This window comes from Xiphophorus maculatus, chromosome 17 (genome assembly GCF_002775205.1).
Source record: "Xiphophorus maculatus strain JP 163 A chromosome 17, X_maculatus-5.0-male, whole genome shotgun sequence".
NCBI lineage: Eukaryota > Metazoa > Chordata > Actinopteri > Cyprinodontiformes > Poeciliidae > Xiphophorus > Xiphophorus maculatus.
In genome coordinates, this window is record NC_036459.1 from 4,382,272 (window position 1) to 4,403,252 (window position 20,981).

The window sequence follows — 20,981 nt, forward strand, 5'->3', positions numbered from 1 at the left end:
ACTTGGTTCAAAGATACAGAATAAACACATTCATAACATTTCTGCAGTACAAAAATATATTTTACTTAACATAGATGCTTACTTGAACTTGAATCCATTTTCTTCATTATGCTGCATCTTTCAATAATCCGTCCTCATGGCCCCAAAAGTGTACACACTGCTGGAAACACAATCTTTTTGAGTTTTTCACAAGAAGCACACAAAAGTAATAAAACAAAATAATACTCAGACCACACGGCCATATTTTTCTAAAAGCAACAACTTTGAACCTGAACTAGAACTCTGACAATTACCACTGCCGCCCTACTTAAAGCTATGGGGCTTGTTTTGTTGTGCTTACTCATGATTAGGAAGCAAAAAGTCCGAACCATAATCTCCCTCCTTACTTGGTCTCTACCAGTAACGACAACAAACACACGCTACAGCAACATACTTGAAAATAAACACAAAATAATTACAAAAACAGTGTCCATTAGAATGAATGAAGATGTTTAGATACTTAAACAGCACATTTTTATAATAAAAATGCCCGAGAATATTGCCTACTGGCATAAAGTTAATGTTAGCCACAAAGTTTAAAGAAAATAAAACTCACCTTCGTATCCGTGAATGTATGACGAGGCGTACATCTTTAAACATTTCTCCAGCTTACTTATTGAAGTAATTGTTACCTTGGCCAAGGCCTGCAAGCACCTAGCGTAAAATGCCATTTTCAATAGACCGGAAGTGACCGAGCCACTTATCGAGAAGGACCATTTATCAATATGCACCTGTGAATATTGATATCTATCATCGTCTACACTCCAGTCCGGTAGGTGGCGGTAAATGCTGCTAAAACGAATGGATTCTTGGAGATGCGCAACCAGACGTTCAGCCCATTCGTTTTAGCAGCAAACCAACTTAAGGTGCATTTACCGCCACCTACCGGACTGGAGTGTAGACGTCGATCAATATGAACAATGTGTGTGTGAGCGTGAATATACATACATAAACAACCTGTTTTTTTTTTTATCTAATCGATTTCTAATAGATTGATTATAGAAAGTACTTTTTAAAATAAATAAATACAAATAATTAATTAGTTTGTAAAAAGGCTGCAAAGCAAAGAAAGGCATAACTGCATGAAAGCTTTCTTTGATTTAAAGAAAGATTGAATCAATCTTTCAATCATTGAGACCTGCAGGGCAGTCACAACAGGCAGCCAACTGACTCAGGTAATTTTGAAGTATTCATATTAATCAGAATAGCAGTTTCACATTTCACTCAGAAAGAAAAAAAAGAAAGACAATTCAATGAGAAGGCATCAACTAGTAAAAGTATTTTAATAGGTTCCAGAACAGGATTCCCCAAAGTGAAAAACTGCAATTACTAGCACAGTGTTTTACTGACCATATCATTGAAAATCTGCCAAACAATCCTGAAAACCATAGTTTGAAGTGTTGTTGTGTGACCAAAGTCAAACCACTAGCAGTCAGGTTTATGAGTTGCCATGTGTCTTTTCATATTCCCCTGCTGGGAGAATTCCCGGTCACAGTTTGGACACTTGAAAGGCTTGATCCCGTTGTGGCTGAGAGAGTGCCTCTTGAGACAGTTCAGAGTAAGGAAACGTTTGGGGCACTCCGCGCACAGGTATGGACGATCCCCCGTGTGAGAGCGCGTGTGGACGACGAGGTGACCCTTGCTGGAGAAGCCCTTCCCACAGTGGATGCAGGTGTAAGGCATCTCACCCGTGTGCGACCGATTGTGCAGCCGCAACTCCCCGGACGAGAGGAACGCCTTTCCGCAGGTGGTGCACAGGAAGTTCCTTTCCCCCTTGTGCATCTGCATGTGTCTAATGAAGCCGTTTTTGCTGAAGTGTCTTTCACAAACGTCGCAAAAGTTGGTAGGACCTTCATGCAGGCGCTCGTGCTGCTTGAGAGAATAACGGCACAAGAACCCCTTGTTGCACTCCTTACAGGTGAACTCTCGCCCTCTTTTGTGAAGTCTCTGATGGTGATAGTACCCAGACTGGCTTGTAAATCCTTTCTCGCAATCAATGCAGCTGTAGCGGAAGGAATGGAGCTTCACGTGTGTCTTAAGCTGGTTAGGATGTTTAAATCTCTTCTGACACGTTGGGCATTTGAGTTCTTCTTCTGTGAGGCTTTTCTTCACAGGTCGCGTACTCAGGAACCTTTTATCTTCCCCTGTGGGCTCTTTCCGTTTTCGCCGACTTTTGTTTTTCGGTCCGTCCTTCTTCTGGTCATGTTCCCCCTTTTTGTCAACACTGTCTTTCTGTTTGGCTCTCTGCTGATTCTTTAGGTTGTCTTCAGCTTTCTTGTTTTTACTTTTCATCTCCTGGCTTTTCAGCTGATTTTTGTTGACCTTTTTTACTGCCTTGGTGTTCTGAATAGGGGCTGCCCACTGCTGCTGACGCTGGACGTTCTTTCGAACCGTCCTCTGTATGGGCTGTGTGCCTGGACTCTTGGTGCAGATGAATAATCGAGAGAGAGACCCTGAAAACACCAGAAAGGACATACTAGTTCAGTTGTTTAAAAAACATGTCAGATTAGAGAGTTTTTCTGGCCTTCATCTGACCTGATTTATTTTTGGGCACCCAGTCTTCTGATGTGTCATCCAAGCTTTGATTTGAGTCTTCCTCCAAGTCCTCTAGCGCCAGCGTCTCTTCATCACTGTCGAATTTATCATCGTCTTCTTCATCATCCTCACTGAACTGATCGGTTTGAGTAGAGAGGGCCAGCGTGGATAATATTACATCCTCTTCAGCGCTTGAAGAAACTGCTGACGAGAAACTTCTTAAGGACTGGAGTGACTTTAGGTGAAGAAAAAAAAAAGAAAAAAGAGAGCAAATCCTTGATCTCACCTGAACTGAGAATCCCCAGCTCTCTGTGATGGAGCAGCAGAGTCTTCAGAGGAAAAGGTTCAGACAGATGATGTCCAAGGTCTTCTGAAGCAGATGACTCATTGAGCCAATTTGCAGTCTAAGAGGCCAGAGACATGCAGGTAGCTCAGTGATATTCACTTACGGACTCCATTTAAAAAGGTTGATCACAATGAAGTGTTTTCCTAGAATTTTGTTTGATTAGATGCCAGCAAAGGCATAAGCCTATGCTCCCACCTTGTACTTGTGCATATAAGTCAACTGGCAAAAGCTAAGACTATTTATAGGTACTACTTATAGGACTACTTATAGGTAGTTTACCCATTACCTATAAGAAAGACAATTTTGTTTGTTGGGAAGTAGTTCACTTACAAAAATCCCAGAGTCCTGGTGTGGAAGCTAAAAGAACATCATCACAACAAAGCTACATTTTGCAAACTATAAGCAGCGTACTGCAGGCTGGCTGTTTGAGGAGACATTTTTGTCTTTGCGATATAAATGTTTTATTTTTATCCAAGGTTTTCATACTGACAAACTGCACATAGGCACTGACAAGCGCAGGTACATGACTACTCCTCTTCTGTAGAGGCTTCTAGCATACCTGCTGCAGGTCCGGTATAGGCAGCAGCTGCTCCAGCCTTGACAGGAGTAAAGATACAAGCTGTTGGATCCGCTGGTTGAAGGCCAATCCATAATGATCTGGAAAAACCTCCTACAAACATAACCAGAGGAGCAGATTTAATTTAGTTTGACTAGCTTGTAATGAGATACATAAATAATTGCTACTAGATGCGTTAGCATGAGCTACTAGACGTGTTAGCATGATTGAATCAGATGCTAATTACATCCACTTACAATTGGTTTCCAGACTACTGTGCAAAAGTTATGTCTGAAAAAGCTGGAATAATTTGCTATTTTTTTCTGATGTATAATTTCTGACTTGTTCTTGGAAAACTTACTTACTTTAATGTTTAAATAAACTCACTTGGAAGAACAGTTCCTTTTCTAAGGGAACATTCAAAATGTTCTGCACCAAGCTTGCAAAGTTACTATAGGAAGTCTTCAGAATATCAGAGCTTTCCTGTAAAGAGATGGGCACAGAAAAGTTAGCAATTACCTCAATGGTTTTTAAATATATAAATATATATATTATCATTATAATAATAACTGAGTAATAAGAGAGCTTTTTTAAAGGTTCACCATGTGTTCACTGGTGCTCAGTTCCAGGCAGCAGGTGTGGATTTTATCCAGGTGGCCTTGGATCGCCTTGATGTTAGCTACGCCATTGCCCCGGCACAACTCCAGGACAAACTGCAGCAACACAACGATCAGAGTGGAGTTATCAGGACAGAGACCGGGAAACATCAAGAAAAGCTGCAAGCATGTGACAAACGGGAAAACTGCAACACAGAATCCTACATCCATGATAAAACAGAAAGTTAACACCATTTCCAGTCTGGGTTTTTATACTTTAGGACGTTTTAAAATAATCTAGTCTGCTCTCAAGTTCACAAAAACATAAAATCTGCATGTTGTCAAACAAAAACAAAGCCGAAATGTAAAAACTGTTTGGAAAAACAAAAAGTATGCCTGTGCTAATTCCACAAGTTTTAAGACAATGCAGAACAATTTGTTGCTTCAATAATCATTCAGTAAGTGTGATCGCCTCTATAAAAGTTGGTGCACAGATCACACGACATCACAGCAAAAACGACAACAACGACCTTGGAGATGCAATTATGACTGCCAGGGGTTATAAGGCTTTTCCAAAACTGAATTCCAACATTATACAGTGAAAAACACATTCATCAAATTATACAGAAACCAACAAACCTTACAGCCGATCACAAAGAAACAAGAAGATGATATAAGAGGGGGGGGGGGGGGGGGTTCTCCTTTCGGACAGATGAGACCAGCATGTGTTTTTTTTTTTTGCCAAAATTAAAAGTGTAACAGTAATACATAAATAAATAAACATGGAAGAAGCTACCTGCATTAAGAAGTAAGAATGGTCAATGGTAAGAGGCAATGGTCAGCTAACTCTCCACCTCATCAGATATCCAAGTTTAAAGTATCTTCCTCACCCTCGCTCTGAGGCCCAGGACGAGCTGACCCTTCTGACTGGGACTGAGAAGCTCCGGCACGATCTCTGTGGCCAGGTCGATGAAGTCCAGCAGCTTCTCATACTGGACGGCGCTGTCCTGCTGCACCGCTTTCCACACGAAGGCAGACATGAGCCTCACAGGAGGAACCAGCAGCTGCAAGGAGGCTGGAGGAAGCGGGGAGCCTAAAGGCGACACCACGGACATTTCTCATATGACGAGAAGTAGATTCCGAAGATTAAAAGCAAGCACATCCACCTCTCGACACAGAGGAGAAGGTGAGCTAAACTTAGCGTTGCAATTAACACGTTTGGGAATCCGCCGTATTTATAAAAGTAATAAAACCAGCAGGGATGTGGGTGTAATTATCGAACAAACCTTTGCCACTCCGCACCATTTTGGGGTAATGGAAACGTCTGAGCAAAGAAGCAAAATATAATTTCACGTGAATCTTGCAGAGGCTCTAACAACAACTTCCGGATACACAAATGTTCTTCTTCTCGTTGTGGCGATGAGCAAACAATATTACGACGCAATGCCGCCACCTGCCGGTTGACCGCTGTAGAGCAGAACATAATAAGTAAATAAATGAAATAAATAAATAAGTAAACAAATAAATAAATAAATAAATATTTTCTGTGCAAGTCATACTTTTGAACCTTTTTGTAAAATACAGACATACTACACTATACAGAAATATAATCTTAGTTTTTTACTTTGCATTAGTCAAAGAGTATAGGATAGTTCTGACCATTTTCCAAATATCTTTTGGAAAAAGTTTAAGACATATGAACGCTTCTGCAAGCTACAGTTCTTTGCACACAAAAATAGTGAAACTGAAAGAAAGAAATATATTGATCATAACAATTAAAATGAAAACAATGGATTCTTCAACTTTGTCTCAGACCTTTAACTATACTTTTTAGAGGCATTTCCTCTTTTATTTTTATATTTTTTCGCAAAAATTTAATAAATAAGTAAACGTAAAGCAACTACCCATCCACTTGTGGGGGACTCCGTCTGCACATTGTTTGCATCATGTGATCATATGTAAAGGCGTGAGACGGAAACTTAACACCCACTGCTGACAAGCCCAGTCAGATTTTACTGTCGCTGCTTGGAACCTGTCGGTTATTGGAGCAAAGCAGCTTTCAGACGCCATCATTATGCTTATGACTACTGGCTTCGACTTCCACGAATACATTTTGGTTTTTGTGCGCAACCTTGGCTCAAGCGCCTTCGCGCTGCAGTAGGATCAGAGATGGAAGGAAACCGCAGGGGCGCAACTGGATCCGACAAGGATTTCACTTTTGTCAGCTCAGTTGTGAAATACCTGCTGTTCTTTTTTAATTTCATATTCTGGGTGAGTGATCAAAACCGCTTTTATTTCTTTTGTGTGTTAAGTTAATCACTCATCTTGCAATCATAAAATGTGGTTATGCAGAAGCAATAATTTCAGTAAGGCATTTGACAAGATCTTTAAAAAGTACAAGTTTTATGTTGGGTTTTTGTTGTTGTTGTTGTTGTTGTTTTTTTTTGTTAGTTTTGTTTTGTTTATTTCTACCGGCTTTGTCCCTCTTTGTTTGGTTTTAAATCAAAATCAAATCAAATTTTATTTGTATAGCACAGTTCAGCAGCAAGGCATTTCAAAGTGCTTTACATCATATCAAACACAGAAACACAAAGTCATCAAGTGGGGGGTTCTTGCTTTTGCATCCATAAAAGGTTTGCCGGTTACACTCCTACTGTGTTATATGGAACGAAATACCTACCCACAATCACTCAGTTTAAAACGATGTAAACAGCCTTTCAACGGGCTTCTGGCACGAGGCTCCGTACACTTCTTTCACGGAATTTTTAGTTACTTTTTAACACAGAATGGGTCAGCATACGGATTGCACATACTCAACCCATACTCAAGTGACCTTTACATTTACCTTCACACAGCAAACAGTCACCCTTGGAGAACCAAGACTATTTTTTATAATCTAAGGAAGATTGGAATCCAAATGGACTCTATGCTTAGAAAGTTGGCCACAAAGGCAGATTTAGCAAATTGTCACTTTTTTTTAAGTCCAAAGAAATTACATTTCTTCTTTATTGCAAACCCTCATCAATGCATTTACCTATAATATTCACTGCACTTTTGCCAGATCTGAAACTTCACAATTCAAATGCATCTGAATGTAGATAGTGGAAGCGAAACTCCCTGCAGTGAGTCCACAAAGTTCATACAAAGGGTTTCGGCATCAGGTGATCTCTTGCAGCCTTGCCTGAGCTGGTTTGTTGTTCCAGATTAAACTTGCTGAGGTTTAGAGACTTTTTGTTTGTCTTTCTGCTGCATGGGCAGAAAAAAATCCCCAAGATGTTGAGTTGGGGGAAAAAAAACAACCCAAGATCTGACATGACCTTCCAGGTGTGCCCCTCTGAAATGAGACCAGTCTCTTTATTCATTTGTTTTCAGCACTCTCGGTAAGCACGACTCGTGGCTGTTTAAGTAAGGTAAGGTTGTGTGAGAACTTGAAGCTTGGAATGCGTCGTCATTTCTGCTGCCTCTGGCTACGTCAGAGTTGGTATGCTCCGAGCAGACGTTTGCTGCTACACGTCTGCGCCTTTTTCTAATCTTGACTGTTCGGTTTTTGTTGATTTTCAAAATATTTGTTTTTACACCTTCCTATCTAAACATGTTCCAAAGCCACCTGTGTGCTTCAGGTGTCATACCTAGTCTGTTTGCTGTGCCGTCAGAAAACAAGGGAGAGAAATCAGTTTCCTTCCTAACAAGGCTACAGTCTCTATGGTAATTGGATCCATGTCATTCAGGGCGGAAAGGGTTTGTTCCTGAACTCTTTCTTTTATTCTGCCAAGAATGGGAGACGAGAGCTGAATGAGACGCTTTATTACTGATAGTGGAGAGAGGATTTCGCTACTCTACGTACTTTTATTTTGGAGAAATTGGATAGTTTTGGAATATTTCATCAGTGATTCAGTAAATACGATTCATAAACTCCCCCTGCACATCTTTCTTGTTACAAAGATGAAGTGTCTGGACGGCACCACTCCCCTGACAAGTTGAAACACATAAAAATAGTTTTCAACAGCTGCTCTGATGAACATTCTCCTGTTTTCTGTGTGATTTTTTTTTTCTTTCTTTCATGTTCGCCCACAGGTAATCTCCTTGGTAATGGTGGCAGTCGGCGTTTACGCACGTATGGTAAAGCATGCAGGTAAATTGTCACGCGTGCCTGCCGGGGCACAATGGGCACAAGGATGGAGCAGCCTCCGTAACGGGAAGCAGATGAAATGTCTCCATCTTTGTTTGCAGAGGCAACCCTGGCATCTCTGTCTGTGGATCCTGCCGTTATGCTGATGGTGGTGGGAGTCCTGATGTTCCTAATCACCTTCTGTGGCTGCGTGGGCTCGCTGCGAGAAAACATCTGCCTCCTGCAAACAGTACCTGGGTTTTAAATATTGTCGTCCATTTTATTAATCGAAGACTTAACTGTTTTATTTGGGGGGGGATTAATGCAGCCAAACATCTGCAGCGAAATACAGTGTCTTGCAAGAGTATTCATACTCCTTTTTTTCCCCATTGTTGACACATTAAAGCCACAAATTTGAAGTGTAAGGAAAGGGATTTATTTCAAATCTTACTGCAAATAAAAACCTGAAAAGTGTGGCAAGCTTAATAGTTGCCTCTGCCAGCTTTGCTGATGTTTTTGCCGGGGTTTTTTTCCTAGCCTGTCAGTATAATTGGACGACCAAATCTTTGCAGGCCTACCGTTTTCATTTCCAGTTTTCACTATGTCCGATGAGCCGTCCAGACCTTGTTATGCTGTTCTGTAATCTAATCTGATTGCATTCAATTTCCCCAGAACATTCTCCATGATCTGGCTGGTATATGTTCATGACTTATTTTGTTGCTGTTTGTTCCCTAATGAGTTTGAACAAACAAAAATACTGCTATATGTAAACATACTTCTATGTATAAAAATGCTAGTACATATCCTTTTATTTAACTAATAAATGGCAATTTGTGGTTGAAAGGTAGAAAAAGGGAAAAGTTTTAGGTGTTTGAGTGCAGGCACTGTACAAGGTCATGTAAACAATACATTTACATTAAGTTAATTGATATAAAATAGTAAACTTTTTTTTACAGTTATATATATACATATATTATTATTATTATTTTTTTTTTTTACCCATCCCAGTTTTGTATCTCCCTGGTGGTGATTTTCATAATCCAGCTGGCTGCTGGGATTCTGGGCTTCATCTTTTCAAATAAGGTAATCAAGCAATTAATTAATTAAATGTGAGCATAGACTGATGTCAATTAAAAGGAAATTCATAAAGACTAACTGAAGTAGCTTGTAAAATCATGTTGCTCTTGAAAGGCTTTTTAATCTGGTCAAAATGTAGTTTTTCTATACACAGAAATTGATGTCTTTATGTCTGAGATTTTATTTATTTATTTATTTTTTACCTTCAAGGCAAGACAAAAAGTAACAGAAGTGATCAATGATGCAGTCGTTCACTACAGAGACGACGTTGATCTGCAAAACCTTATAGACTTCGGCCAAGAAGAGGTGGGTGTTTTGTCAAAATTGTGTTTGAACTCTTGCACAAGAGGCAGAACCGGATTAGTGTCTTACTTTGGTCAGATGGGGTGTTTATTTAGACAGAATCAACTAGCATTGGATTTTTGATGTTACTTTAAAATGATCTGGAGGAAAGAGCGTCTTGTATGTGAAAGATGACATATCTGTTCCTGTATGCTTCCCTTGCATAAAACAAAAAAATCATATTTCTGTATTTAATCTTTTTTCCCTCCTCCTTCTCCTCAGTTTGGATGCTGTGGTGCTGCGACATACCTTGACTGGTCCAATAACATCTACTTTGATTGTAACCAATCCAACCCCAGCAGAGAGCGCTGCTCCGTCCCCTTCTCCTGTTGCATCCGCTCTAGAAACGAGGTCACTCTGATAAAATGGAGACACATTAGAGTCTCTTTTTTTCTTCTTCTTCCATGTTTCTGTTGTACTTTCAGTTTTAGACATAAGGATTTCTCTCTGTGCAGAGTGTAGTCAACACCATGTGTGGCCAAGGCATGCAAGAACGTGAATTCGGTGAAGCTGGCAAAAAAATTCACACCAATGGCTGCATAGATGTGCTGGTTGACTTTATCCACAGCAACATGTTTATACTGGGCGGCATTGCACTGGGACTGGCAATACCAGAGGTACACAGTGGAGCAATAAGAGCATGAACACTTGATCTTGCTGCAGCCAAATGTTCATCCTTGTTTTCTCTCTTGCAGCTGGTGGGCATGTTTTTGTCTCAGCTTCTGATCAATCAGATCAAAGACCAGATTGAACTGCAACAATACAACCTCAAGCACAGCTCTGACCCATGGAGCTGATCCTGGATCAGATTTTTTGCAATATTTAGCAACGCATAGGGACTCGGTACAAACAAGCTTGTGCTTGAAGATGTGACACTTTGCTGCCACCTTCTGGTTAGTTGAGGGGCTTGCATTTATCACACTGCACTGATCGAACTTGTTTTTTTACTCTTCATTTGTTTTCAGTGGGAAATAGAAAGGTTTTCATTTTATTATATATTGTAAATACCTGAAAATTGTTTGTTATTTCAGCATTTAAGCGGATTTGATTTGTTTATACTTAGAAATCATATTTAGTTGAATTCTTTAATGCATCTGAGATGTTGTGGTTTCCATTCTGGGTTTTTTTTTTCTTTTAGTTACAACATATAGCATTTTTGTTATCTGTCATAATTAATATAAATGTTTCAGCTCTACACTTTGGGGATGTTTGGTTCCTACTCTGAAGGGAATGTTGTTCTATGGCTCTAATGAATAATGCCAACAAGAAAAATAAAGCATGTACATGTAATTTCAAACATGATCAAAGCACAATCACATTAGCAAATCATTTTTACATATTACATTTCCTTTCACCATGTTCCAAAAGGAGTAGGGGAAAATAAAAACCCTGATACATATTCAAACACCACTGAACTGCTCCTCTTTGTAATTTTATCATTTTTAGTTTTATTTAGAAAACACATAAAGCGGAAATAAATGTTCATATGTACAGTATTTCAACAGGGATAGTTTTATATTCCCATTCGTTTTCTTATTATTTCCAAACATCATATGATTTATTTTCTTCACAATTGAAGGGACTGGATTATTTATATCAAACCATTATATAAATTTGTTGTTTTTCTTTTTGTGACCACATCCAAAAGCTCATTAAATTCCAACCTGATGTTAAAATGTTAAATTTTCTTCTTTTTCAGCTTTGGTTGATTTTTTTTTCTGTTCAGTTTGTTGTTTATTGCACTATTCCAGCTCACCTGTGATGTTCATATTGTTGTGGTCACTTTTTATTGTCAGCCAACTGACATGTGTGCACTGCTACAAGATAACAAGGCTATGCTTGTTTTACACACTGCAGTGCCACATAGATGCTTATTAAAACACACTTCCCTAATAATTCTTGGCATGTTGTCGCATCGTTAGACGCACCGGTGCTTTTACCTCTTTGACAATTTTTCTTTGACGGCTAAGACTAGTGTTTACGTGAGTAGATCTTTAGTCTGACCGTTAACTGCAAACAGTCTCCTCATTTTTAACAACTTTCCAATGGCTGAACATAAAACAGAAAGCACTACAGCCTCCCGTCTCCATTTCAGCCTCATCTTCCAGTTAAAGGAAACACACTCTTAAGCTGAAACATGATGCTCGTAATCTTTAGGAGCAGAGGCCGTCCTGTATGTACAACCAGCCTTGACGCACTTCCCCAATCTAAACATTACATTTATCCGTGTGTTAACAGTTGCAGTGCTACCCTTACTACTCAGCGACCCGACCGCACAAACAAATGTTGTGATTTAGTGGGGAAACTGATGAAAACGTGACGTCTTTGTGGCTGTCTCTTATTGTGGTGAATGTGATTTGACCTATGTGCGCTGCACCGCTATGTGTGTGGTCCTGTTTTTCTTTGTTTTGTTTTGTTTTTTGGTTGTTTTTTTTGCAGCCTCTGTCTCACACATGCATGCTTTGGAGGACTTTTAAGGAGGCTCAAACACACACATTTTCTCGTTTAATACGTAGTTTGCAGCTAACTCAACCATGTTTTAACCAGAAGAGAAGAAACAACTTAAAGTCCTGTAAATATGCACACATGCTCTTTCGGTAACGATTGATGAAAATAGGTGAGCATTAAAGTCTTCTGTAGTCACCTTAAGCACGAGAATGACAGTTCAGTTGATTTTCAGCCTCCCAAATGAACATTTTAGAAATTTTGAGCTATGGACTTGGTCAGATCAAACACACATTTATCATAATATTTGAGTGTGGTGCCAATGATCTCCAGCGTAAGAAAACGTTATTGTTCTTTCTGATAAGCATGTCATGATGTCCTCAAATATTCAGATCTCTGTCTTTTTTTTCCTACACGAATCTCAGTGGAAATCATCTGCAAGAAGAAAAAGTTTTCAGAATCCATCCTCAAAATCTGATGAAAAAAAAAGAAGAAAGTTTCCCAAAACCAAGGATATTTGAAGATGCATATCTTGAAAAATATTGCAAGGGTACACTAATGAAGCAAACTGTAAGTGTGATTTTATTTGAGCATATGCCTTCATTATTTTATCAAATAAATGGTTTCATTTTCTTAAATTAAAAATCAATTCAATAAATAAAATGACAAAATTCTTAATAGTGTTTATGCAGCTGAGTTGGTTACGTTGCATTTTAAACTCATCTAACAATTTTCTTGGTTTGCACAAGGTTCTCAGTATTCTGACTGTAATTAACTTGCCATGCAATGTTTGTATTTACATGTAGCAAAGACTTCATCATTCACCAGTTGTGTTTTGCTGTTCTTTGAAGAAAACTTCAATTAAGGTTTAGCCAGTGCACTAATATTTTACATCTTGAACAATAGATGATGAGATGCAACCAAGATTTCCTTCAGCAACTCTTTAATTTAGGGTGGCAGCTTCTAATCAGATATCAACTAATCTCCTTAAGCAAATAAGCAATGAAAACAATTTGCTGTTTTGACGACTGTGGCAACCCTTCCACCAGTACTATACTGGCCATGGATGGTTTACCACGTCAATATCTAAACCCACCTGGTTCAAGGCCCACCTGAGGCCCTCCTGAGATTCATGTGACCGCATAAGTGCAAACCTAAAAATGATGTGGGTGAGGAGTAATCGAGCGAAGCTACAAGATCCTCCTTTCACAAGAGCAAACCTGTCGAATCTGTGTTGCGCTGACCCTGGGGGTCCTTCAGATGAGAAGCTCAGAGCAAAGCCCCTGCCATAAGGCACATTCTTCCACAAGCAAGAGGGGGGATGGGAGAGGAGGTTTTGTTGGTCTGGCTCTCCCCCCACCATGTGCATACCAGTGACAAAAAACCCACAACCAGACACTGAGCTGCAACCAACAGGAGCACAAACACACCACTGGACTTCTTCCAGATACTCTACATGGAGGAAAACAGATTCTCAGGATGTAGATGCAGTTATAAGGATCATTTCTCATTTTTAGTTTTCCGTTGAAGAAGAAGGGGGTGGTGCGTGTGAGCAGGAGATCCTGTTACAGAGGTCCAGACTTTTTTCAAGTTTTTTTTTTTTTTTTTTGAAAGTGGGGGTAGGGCGAAGCAACATTTTCTGTTATGCTTTTCTTCCTAAAACCATCCAGCAAATACTTCATATAATTTGGAACTCATCAGTCAATATTTTTGTTTCTTTTTTATTTTTTACGTTTTGGGACTATTGGAGCTGAATAATGAGGAAATTTAGGACGATTCTGTGGGACACGGACGAAAAGTGCAAAAGCAAAACGTTTGAGAGGACTGCGAGAAAACTTTAGAGAAAAAACACCCCGCTGCAGCTTTTCTGCAGTATGGAAACTTATAAATCAGATGTAGAAACCAGCTTTCACCAGAGAAGCTTGTAGTTTGGTAGCTGAAGCCTCAAGAATTTTGGAATCCGTTGGATTTTTTTCCCCCTCAGGTCTGTCTTCTCTCCCAAGATGTCTTCCCAGGGTCGGAGCCCCATTGTTGGGATGCTTTGCGTCTGGGCTGCCTGGCTGTCGGGCTGCAGGGCAGTGATGGCCCCGAACGGGACTATGTTTGAGGACAACTGCAAGAAAACCTCCACTTGTGAGGTGCTTAAATACAACACATGTTTGGGTTCACCTTTACCCTACACCCATACATCTCTGATCCTGGCGGAGGACTCCAGCAGCCAAGAGGAGGCTTTTGAGAAGCTGACCATGTGGTCTGGTAAGTAAAATTTAGAGACACAGTCAACATTAATTTAACTTTTTGAACTTTTCACATTTTTTTTCTTTCAATCAATTGGGTTTTCAGTAGTGTATGACTGTAAAGTTGAAGAAAAATGGTCAAAAGTTTTTATAATTTTTTTTACATATAAAAAACTAAAAAGTGTGGTGTGCATTTCTATTTGCCACTACTATCAACAATTTGTGGGAGTGTCTTTGGTTGTATGTTATTTTCACATCCTTTGTAAACTCAAGTTCAGTTGGATCAATAAGCTCTGAGGAGATTTTCAGCTGCAGAAAAGACATTCACTCAGCATGGTGCTGCCACCACCATGTTTCATGGTGTGAATGTTGTGTGCATAAGGGGATGTGCAGTACTAGAAATCCACATCACTTCATCTGACAAAATTACTTACATAATCTGAAATAAATCAATCGCTGACTCACTGATTGGTGCATCTCAGGCAATTATTGACAAAAAAAAGTTGCAACATCTATATTGTCGTGCGTTGTGTAGCTGTTTTGTGTGCATGTCCACACGTTTACTGATGTTTTCATATCCTAGGATTGCGAAACGCCCCACGTTGCTGGTCAGTCATCCAGCCACTGCTCTGTGCCGTCTACATGCCGAAATGCGAGAATGGCCGAGTGGAGCTGCCCAGCAAGAGCCTGTGTCTGGCCACACGTCGCCCATGCAGCATTGTGGATCGGGAGAGAGGATGGCCCAATTTCCTCAAATGTGACAAATTCCCTGTGGGCTGTTCGGTATGCCTCGTTTTGTGTGTGTTTATTGATCTCCAAGGAGATACTTTCTCCATTTGGTTGCTTCAAAATCTGACATTAGGCCATAAGTTGAAAAAACACGTTAACTGTGATAATCTGGTCACAACCTTACTAGCTGTTCTGAACTGTTTAGAAAATAACAGTTATATTATCTCTCAATACCAGATGTCTCTTCCTTTTCTTCAATGAAATCTTGGAAGATGATTTTCTTGCAAAACATCCTTACCTATATCAATTTTCTGTCCAGAATGAAGTGCAGAAGCTGAAGTTCAACACGTCAGGCCAGTGCGAAGCCCCTCTGGTGAAGACAGACATACAGTCGAGTTGGTACAAGGATGTAGAAGGCTGTGGTATCCAATGCGACAACCCCTTGTTCACCGAAGAGGAGCACAATGACATGCACACCTACATTGCTTACTTTGGCACAATCACACTCCTCTGCACCTTTTTCACTCTGGTGAGACGTATAAACACTCTCCACCGAGAGAGAAATTAATATCTCCCCTCATTCCCTCACCGTATTTGAATCTTTTTCTCTTCCCTGACCACCGTCTCCCCTCTGTCTTGATTCAGGCCACATTTCTTGCTGACTGGAAAAACTCGAACCGCTACCCGGCTGTCATTCTCTTCTACATCAACGCCTGCTTCTTTGTGGGCAGCATTGGCTGGCTCGCCCAGTTCCTGGACGGAGCACGCAAAGAGATTGTGTGCAAGAGTGACAACACCATGCGGCTCGGGGAGCCCTCGTAAGTGTGAGGGCTTCAGCCCAGAGTTGGATGACAACAGCCAAACCGAAAGAGATAGATACAAACTGATGTCCTCTCCATAGGTCTTCAGAAACGCTCTCGTGCGTCACCATCTTCATCATCGTCTATTACTCCTTGATGTCAGGCGTGATTTGGTTCGTCATGCTGACCTACGCCTGGCACACCTCCTTCAAGGCTCTGGGTACAACTCACCAGCCGCTGTCCGGACGGACCTCCTACTTCCACATGGTGACCTGGTCCATTCCCTTTGTCCTCACTGTGGCCATCCTTGCTATAGCTGAGGTGTGTAGAAAACCCTCATGAGGTTGTAGGTTTTGAGAATTTTGGAATAAAATGAATGTTTTGTTTGTGTGTTTGTGGTCCAAAGGTGGATGGAGACTCTGTGAGTGGGATCTGCTTTGTCGGCTACAAGAACTACCATTACCGAGCCGGGTTTGTGCTGGCGCCCATTGGAGTGGTGCTTGTTGTTGGTGGTTACTTTCTCATTCGGGGTAGGTTTGTGCATTAAAATTCATCTGTTACGCTTTCAATATGCAGTGACGATTAAATAAATCCATGTATTTATCCTAAAGGTCTTGAGTCATCTATGGCCTTATATAGACCTTTAATCTTTCTACATTCTTCTGAAGAAAAAATGAGAAAGTATTTGGTAAAACAGGATGCTCACGTTATTAGTAACAGATTATAATATCAGATGGTGGGTAAAAGTAAGAAGTATGGTGCAGCAAATCTGCTTAGTAACTAGAAGTTACTAAAGTAAATGTAACTAGTTATTATTGAGTTGCAACCCACTGTAGTGACCTCGATCCATAAAAGGGTTCAACTCATAACACTTTCCTCTAAAAATACTCTTCTTCTAGGTGTCATGACCTTATTTTCCATCAAGAGTAACCACCCAGGACTACTGAGTGAGAAAGCAGCCAGCAAAATCAATGAGACAATGCTGAGACTAGGTAAGATATGTCCCGTTCTTTTTGCTAACATTTGAGGGCTAAACGTCTGAGCTAAAACACAAGTCTGTCTCTGGAAACAGATGTTTTGTCTGAAGCGGCAGGCAACATGGCACAAAGAATGTAAACACCCTTAATACGTCCATGTGATACGATGACCCAGGAGAACGCCTTGTTTACACTGACAAATGTTCTTAATGGGTTTCATTTTCTGAGCTAGCACATTTTTTTTTCTAAATAAGGGGGAAAAAATCCAACAATTTGTTTGATATTGTGTGATTTGTTACTCTCTTTCTTATCATTAGGTATATTTGGATTCCTTGCCTTTGGCTTTGTTCTCATCACATTCGGATGTCACTTCTATGACTTCTTCAACCAGGCTGAATGGGAGAGGAGCTTCAGAGAATATGTGCTGTGAGTTCTTCAGACAGATTTCCCATGAGGGTTTTTTTTTTTGTTTTTTTTTTAGCTATTTTTGTCAGATGACAATTTTTAGGGAAGCAACCAAGAAGCACATTGTAACTTTGGAGGATCTGCAGAGATCCACAGCTCAGATGCAACTATTAATCATGCACTTGACAAAGCTAACCTTCATAAAAGAAAGATGAGAGGAAAGCCAACTTTTAACAAAAGTCATAAGAAGTCCCGTTTGACGTTTCTGGTCGTATGAATCCAAAAGGAAACTTCCTCGCTGACATTAAAGACAAGAAAGGCTATGTGTTGATAAACAGTTACTTCCTGGACACATCATCTCAGCTGTGAAGTATGGTGGTGGCAGCATCATGCTGGGGCGGGATGCAAATCTTTATTAGAGATGAAAAAAATAGCACGTTATAAAAAGAAGCTAAACATAAAGAAGGTTGACGGATTCCTCTTTAAAGATTGGTTGCTATAACCATTCATTATTATGTTAAAATAATGCAACAATTGTTACCATTAAAAACAACGAAAAGCTGTGAAATTTGTGACTATTTTACTCACTATTGCATTAAAACTCAGTTATTTATTCTTTTTGCTGTCATTTCTATTCTTTCAACTCATGTAAATGGAAATGAATGTATTTTAAATATCTTAATGTTTTATTTTTAAATTGGGGCATTAACAACTTAAGAGATGCCCCAACTTCGACATTAAATAGTATTTGTTTGCACTTAAATAGGCAAAGTAAAAGTTACACCTGATACGGTTCATACAGAAGTCACTATCTAACTGGACAATGGTCAGCAAACGGGGTTCACAGTGCTGACAATGCAGGCTCTGGAACTAATTTACCCCTCATCCCAACAAACGATAAGTCAAGCCTGTGCTGTAAAAGTTAATCTTTTTATGAACTACAAGGGACTGAATGTTGTTCATGTTTTCACCAGATGTGAAGCCAACGTGACAATCGCCTCTCAAACCAACAAGCCCATCCCAGAATGCACCATTAAAAACCGTCCCAGCCTGATGGTGGAGAAGATCAACCTGTTCTCCATGTTCGGCACAGGAATCGCCATGAGCACCTGGGTCTGGACCAAAGCTACCTTCCTCATCTGGAAACGCACTTGGTTCAAGTAAGGAAACCCTAAGTAACTTCAGAGATGAAAATCATATTTTGGTGCCTACCAGGCTCTTATAATTTGTTATTTTTCCAGGATCATTGGTCGAAGTGACAATGAACCTAAGAGGATAAAGAAGAGCAAGATGATTGCTAAGGCGTTCGCAATGAGAAAGGAGCTCCACAAGGACCCGGAGAAGGAGCTGTCCTTCAGCATGCATACTGTGTCACATGATGGCCCAGTGGGTTAGTATCTGAACCCTACTAATAGCGCCACCTTGTGACCTGTGACTGCAACTGCATGGGTTTATGTTCAAATGGCTGTACTAACTTAAATACTTAAATAGAAATAATAATAATAATAATAATAATAATAATAATAATAATAATAATAATAATGAAGAAATTGTCTGGGATTATCCACTTGAATCTTTTCTGTCATATGTAGGGTATATATTTTATTTCAGAGAAGTGGTGGAAACTGTAAAGCTGCTGGTTAAGCTTTAAGCCTCCAGGACCACGTCAGACTTTAAGATGATTCTGATTTGAAACTCTGTGATTTCTCTTTTAATAGCTGGAATCAATTTTGACCTGAATGAGCCGTCAAATGATGTTTCATCAGCATGGGCGCTCCATGTACCCAAGATGGTCGCCAGACGGGGAGCCATTCTGCCTCAGGACATTTCTGTCACTCCCACTGGGACTCCAGGTGAGCTTTGGCTGTTTTGCAGAGAACCGGTGGGTTCTGACATTTTTTCCTCCTCTGTTCACTTTTGTTAATTTACAATCCGGCATACCAAAACATCCCTTAAACTTTTCACATTTTCTTATTTGTTCTTACAATAATTCGCCTGTTCTGACAGTGCCCCCTCCAGAGGAGAGGAACAGACTGTGGATGGTGGAGGCAGACATATCACCTGAGATGATAAAGAGGAAAAAGAAGAAGAAGAAAAGGAGGAAGGAGGTACGTAACCCTGACGTTGTGGTGGAAAACCAGACTCGCCTTCAGCGAGAGTTTGGCCGCAGCTCAGTTCCTCGCCTGCCGAAACTTCCCTGCCACCCAAGCCTGGTGGCCAATCTGCGTGAACAGCAGAGGCAGCAAACACTGGAGCAGGGCATCCTGCCGGGCTCGTTGCCAGATTATGAACCCTGCGAGGAAAGGTGTTCATACTTGGAGTGCCGGAGCAGCAGAAATGGTTACCTGATGACCCGAGTTGATTGTCCAGAAAATCTGGGCCTCAGGCCAAGCTGTCACCCTTTTACTTCAAACTGGCAGCCCAGTGGATCGTCAGTGTACCCCAGAGAGGTGGAGCGTACTGACGGACTGTCAGAGAGAATGGCTCATGTGGCTCGGGTACCGGCGGGCCGCAGGGCAGGCTACGGACCCATCCACTCCAGGACCAATTTAATGGAGGCGGAGCTTATGGATGCTGACTCTGACTTTTAAAACAGCAGAGTAAGCAAGAAAAGAAAAAAATTACCTTTAAGTAACTTTTAAGAGATTCTTACTCAAGTGTACCAGTTCCAACATCACTAAGATCCTAAATATACGATTAAAGTCTCTGTTATTTACATTGAGTGAGTGTGTCTGAGTGAGTGTGTTAGGAAAATGTATGGGAATAATAGAGAAATAAACTAATGTAAATATCTTTTTAAAAGATTTGTTTTTATACCATATTCTGTACATTATCCTCTTTAAAAGTAAGAAAAAAGCAACAACAACTCTGTGACAGCAAAACAGATCAGGCAGCTAAGCTATTCAAGTTAATGTGGAGGCTACCTCATTAGGAGGAACACTTTACTTTCCACATAATAACTTTACATTTTTGTTCAGAACTGTTTTAAAACAGCATAATTTGTATCTTTTATATACATATGTATATATATAAGTGACTGAATTTGGTAGAACCATCTTTTCAGCCAACTGACCAGCGTGGCCTACAGCAGGTGTGGATGGAGCGTTGATCCATGCTTACTAGAGCCAGAGAAAAGGAAAAAAGCTATTTCGTCACTTTCTCTTGAATCAAATTATTAGTTTTAAACCCCTGAAGGGTATTTTCTAGAGAAACATTTCACATATCTGCCCTTAGCCAGCCCATTCCTACAACAAAGTGAGTAATTTTTATTCCTAGGCACCAACCTTACTGATCAGTAATTTCCTCCACAATAAAACAGGAGTGTCCTAGTTAGAGGTGATTAATAATTTTGGGGTAATTCAGTCAAACTATTTCAAAGTAACTTATATCTCTACTTTTGTATTACAAAAAAAAAACCTCATAAAATATATGCATTTTTCTACTGAAACTAAAAATGAGCTAACCTGATGTTCTAATGTTACCAGTATTAGAGAAATAATCACTAATTCAAACAATAGAGTAAAAGTGGCATGAAGAAGAATGAAGTCTGCACGAGACTGTGCCACTTCACACTTCATTGGTTTACTTGAGTTTTACAGACAATCCCTTTGTCTGCTCTGGTGTCCCTTCTCTTAGTGTTTCTTGACTTTCTGTAACCACAATGTTCTTGTGCAAAACTCTTTGATATTTGCTTTGTTGCCTGGTGCAACAATGCATCTCTTTGTCTTGTTTGGAAAAAAAAAAACAACACTTTTATGAAACTGCATTTGTCTGATTTTCTTTCCACTT

The 20,981-nt window shown here is 40.1% G+C and overlaps 3 protein-coding genes across 5 annotated transcripts; 2 read left to right on the plus strand and 1 right to left on the minus strand.

Moving 5' to 3' along the window:
* Positions 1-1,316: 1,316 nt before the first annotated feature.
* On the minus strand, positions 1,317-5,473 carry LOC111611851 (zinc finger protein 583-like). 2 transcript variants are annotated; one of them, XM_023350463.1, is made up of 8 exons: positions 5,359-5,473; positions 4,963-5,165; positions 4,079-4,189; positions 3,864-3,959; positions 3,480-3,590; positions 2,861-2,978; positions 2,575-2,775; positions 1,317-2,492 (listed from the first exon to the last, which is right to left on the minus strand). In XM_023350463.1, exons 1-8 carry the CDS (start codon positions 5,375-5,377, stop codon positions 1,465-1,467), a joined length of 1,887 nt encoding a protein of 628 aa, XP_023206231.1. In that variant the 5' UTR covers positions 5,378-5,473; the 3' UTR covers positions 1,317-1,464. The 2 variants fall into 2 exon arrangements, with proteins under 2 accessions (XP_023206231.1, XP_023206230.1); XM_023350462.1 differs by lacking the exon at positions 5,359-5,473 and having other exon boundaries at positions 4,963-5,211.
* Positions 5,203-11,495, plus strand: tspan33 (tetraspanin 33). 2 transcript variants are annotated; one of them, XM_023350464.1, is made up of 8 exons: positions 5,203-5,258; positions 8,147-8,204; positions 8,303-8,430; positions 9,189-9,263; positions 9,468-9,563; positions 9,822-9,950; positions 10,055-10,216; positions 10,295-11,495. In XM_023350464.1, the coding sequence occupies exons 2-8, from the start codon at positions 8,162-8,164 to the stop codon at positions 10,394-10,396; spliced, it is 735 nt and encodes a 244-aa protein (XP_023206232.1). In that variant the 5' UTR covers positions 5,203-5,258; positions 8,147-8,161; the 3' UTR covers positions 10,397-11,495. The 2 variants fall into 2 exon arrangements, with proteins under 2 accessions (XP_023206232.1, XP_014326832.1); XM_014471346.2 differs by lacking the exon at positions 5,203-5,258 and adding an exon at positions 6,051-6,343.
* Positions 11,496-13,064: 1,569 nt separating this feature from the next.
* On the plus strand, positions 13,065-19,914 carry smo (smoothened, frizzled class receptor). The gene is made up of 12 exons (XM_005805908.3): positions 13,065-14,300; positions 14,865-15,064; positions 15,330-15,539; positions 15,656-15,828; positions 15,912-16,131; positions 16,217-16,340; positions 16,710-16,802; positions 17,105-17,213; positions 18,167-18,352; positions 18,434-18,582; positions 18,911-19,045; positions 19,200-19,914. Exons 1-12 carry the CDS (start codon positions 14,048-14,050, stop codon positions 19,781-19,783), a joined length of 2,436 nt encoding a protein of 811 aa, XP_005805965.1. The 5' UTR covers positions 13,065-14,047; the 3' UTR covers positions 19,784-19,914.
* Positions 19,915-20,981: the final 1,067 nt, after the last annotated feature.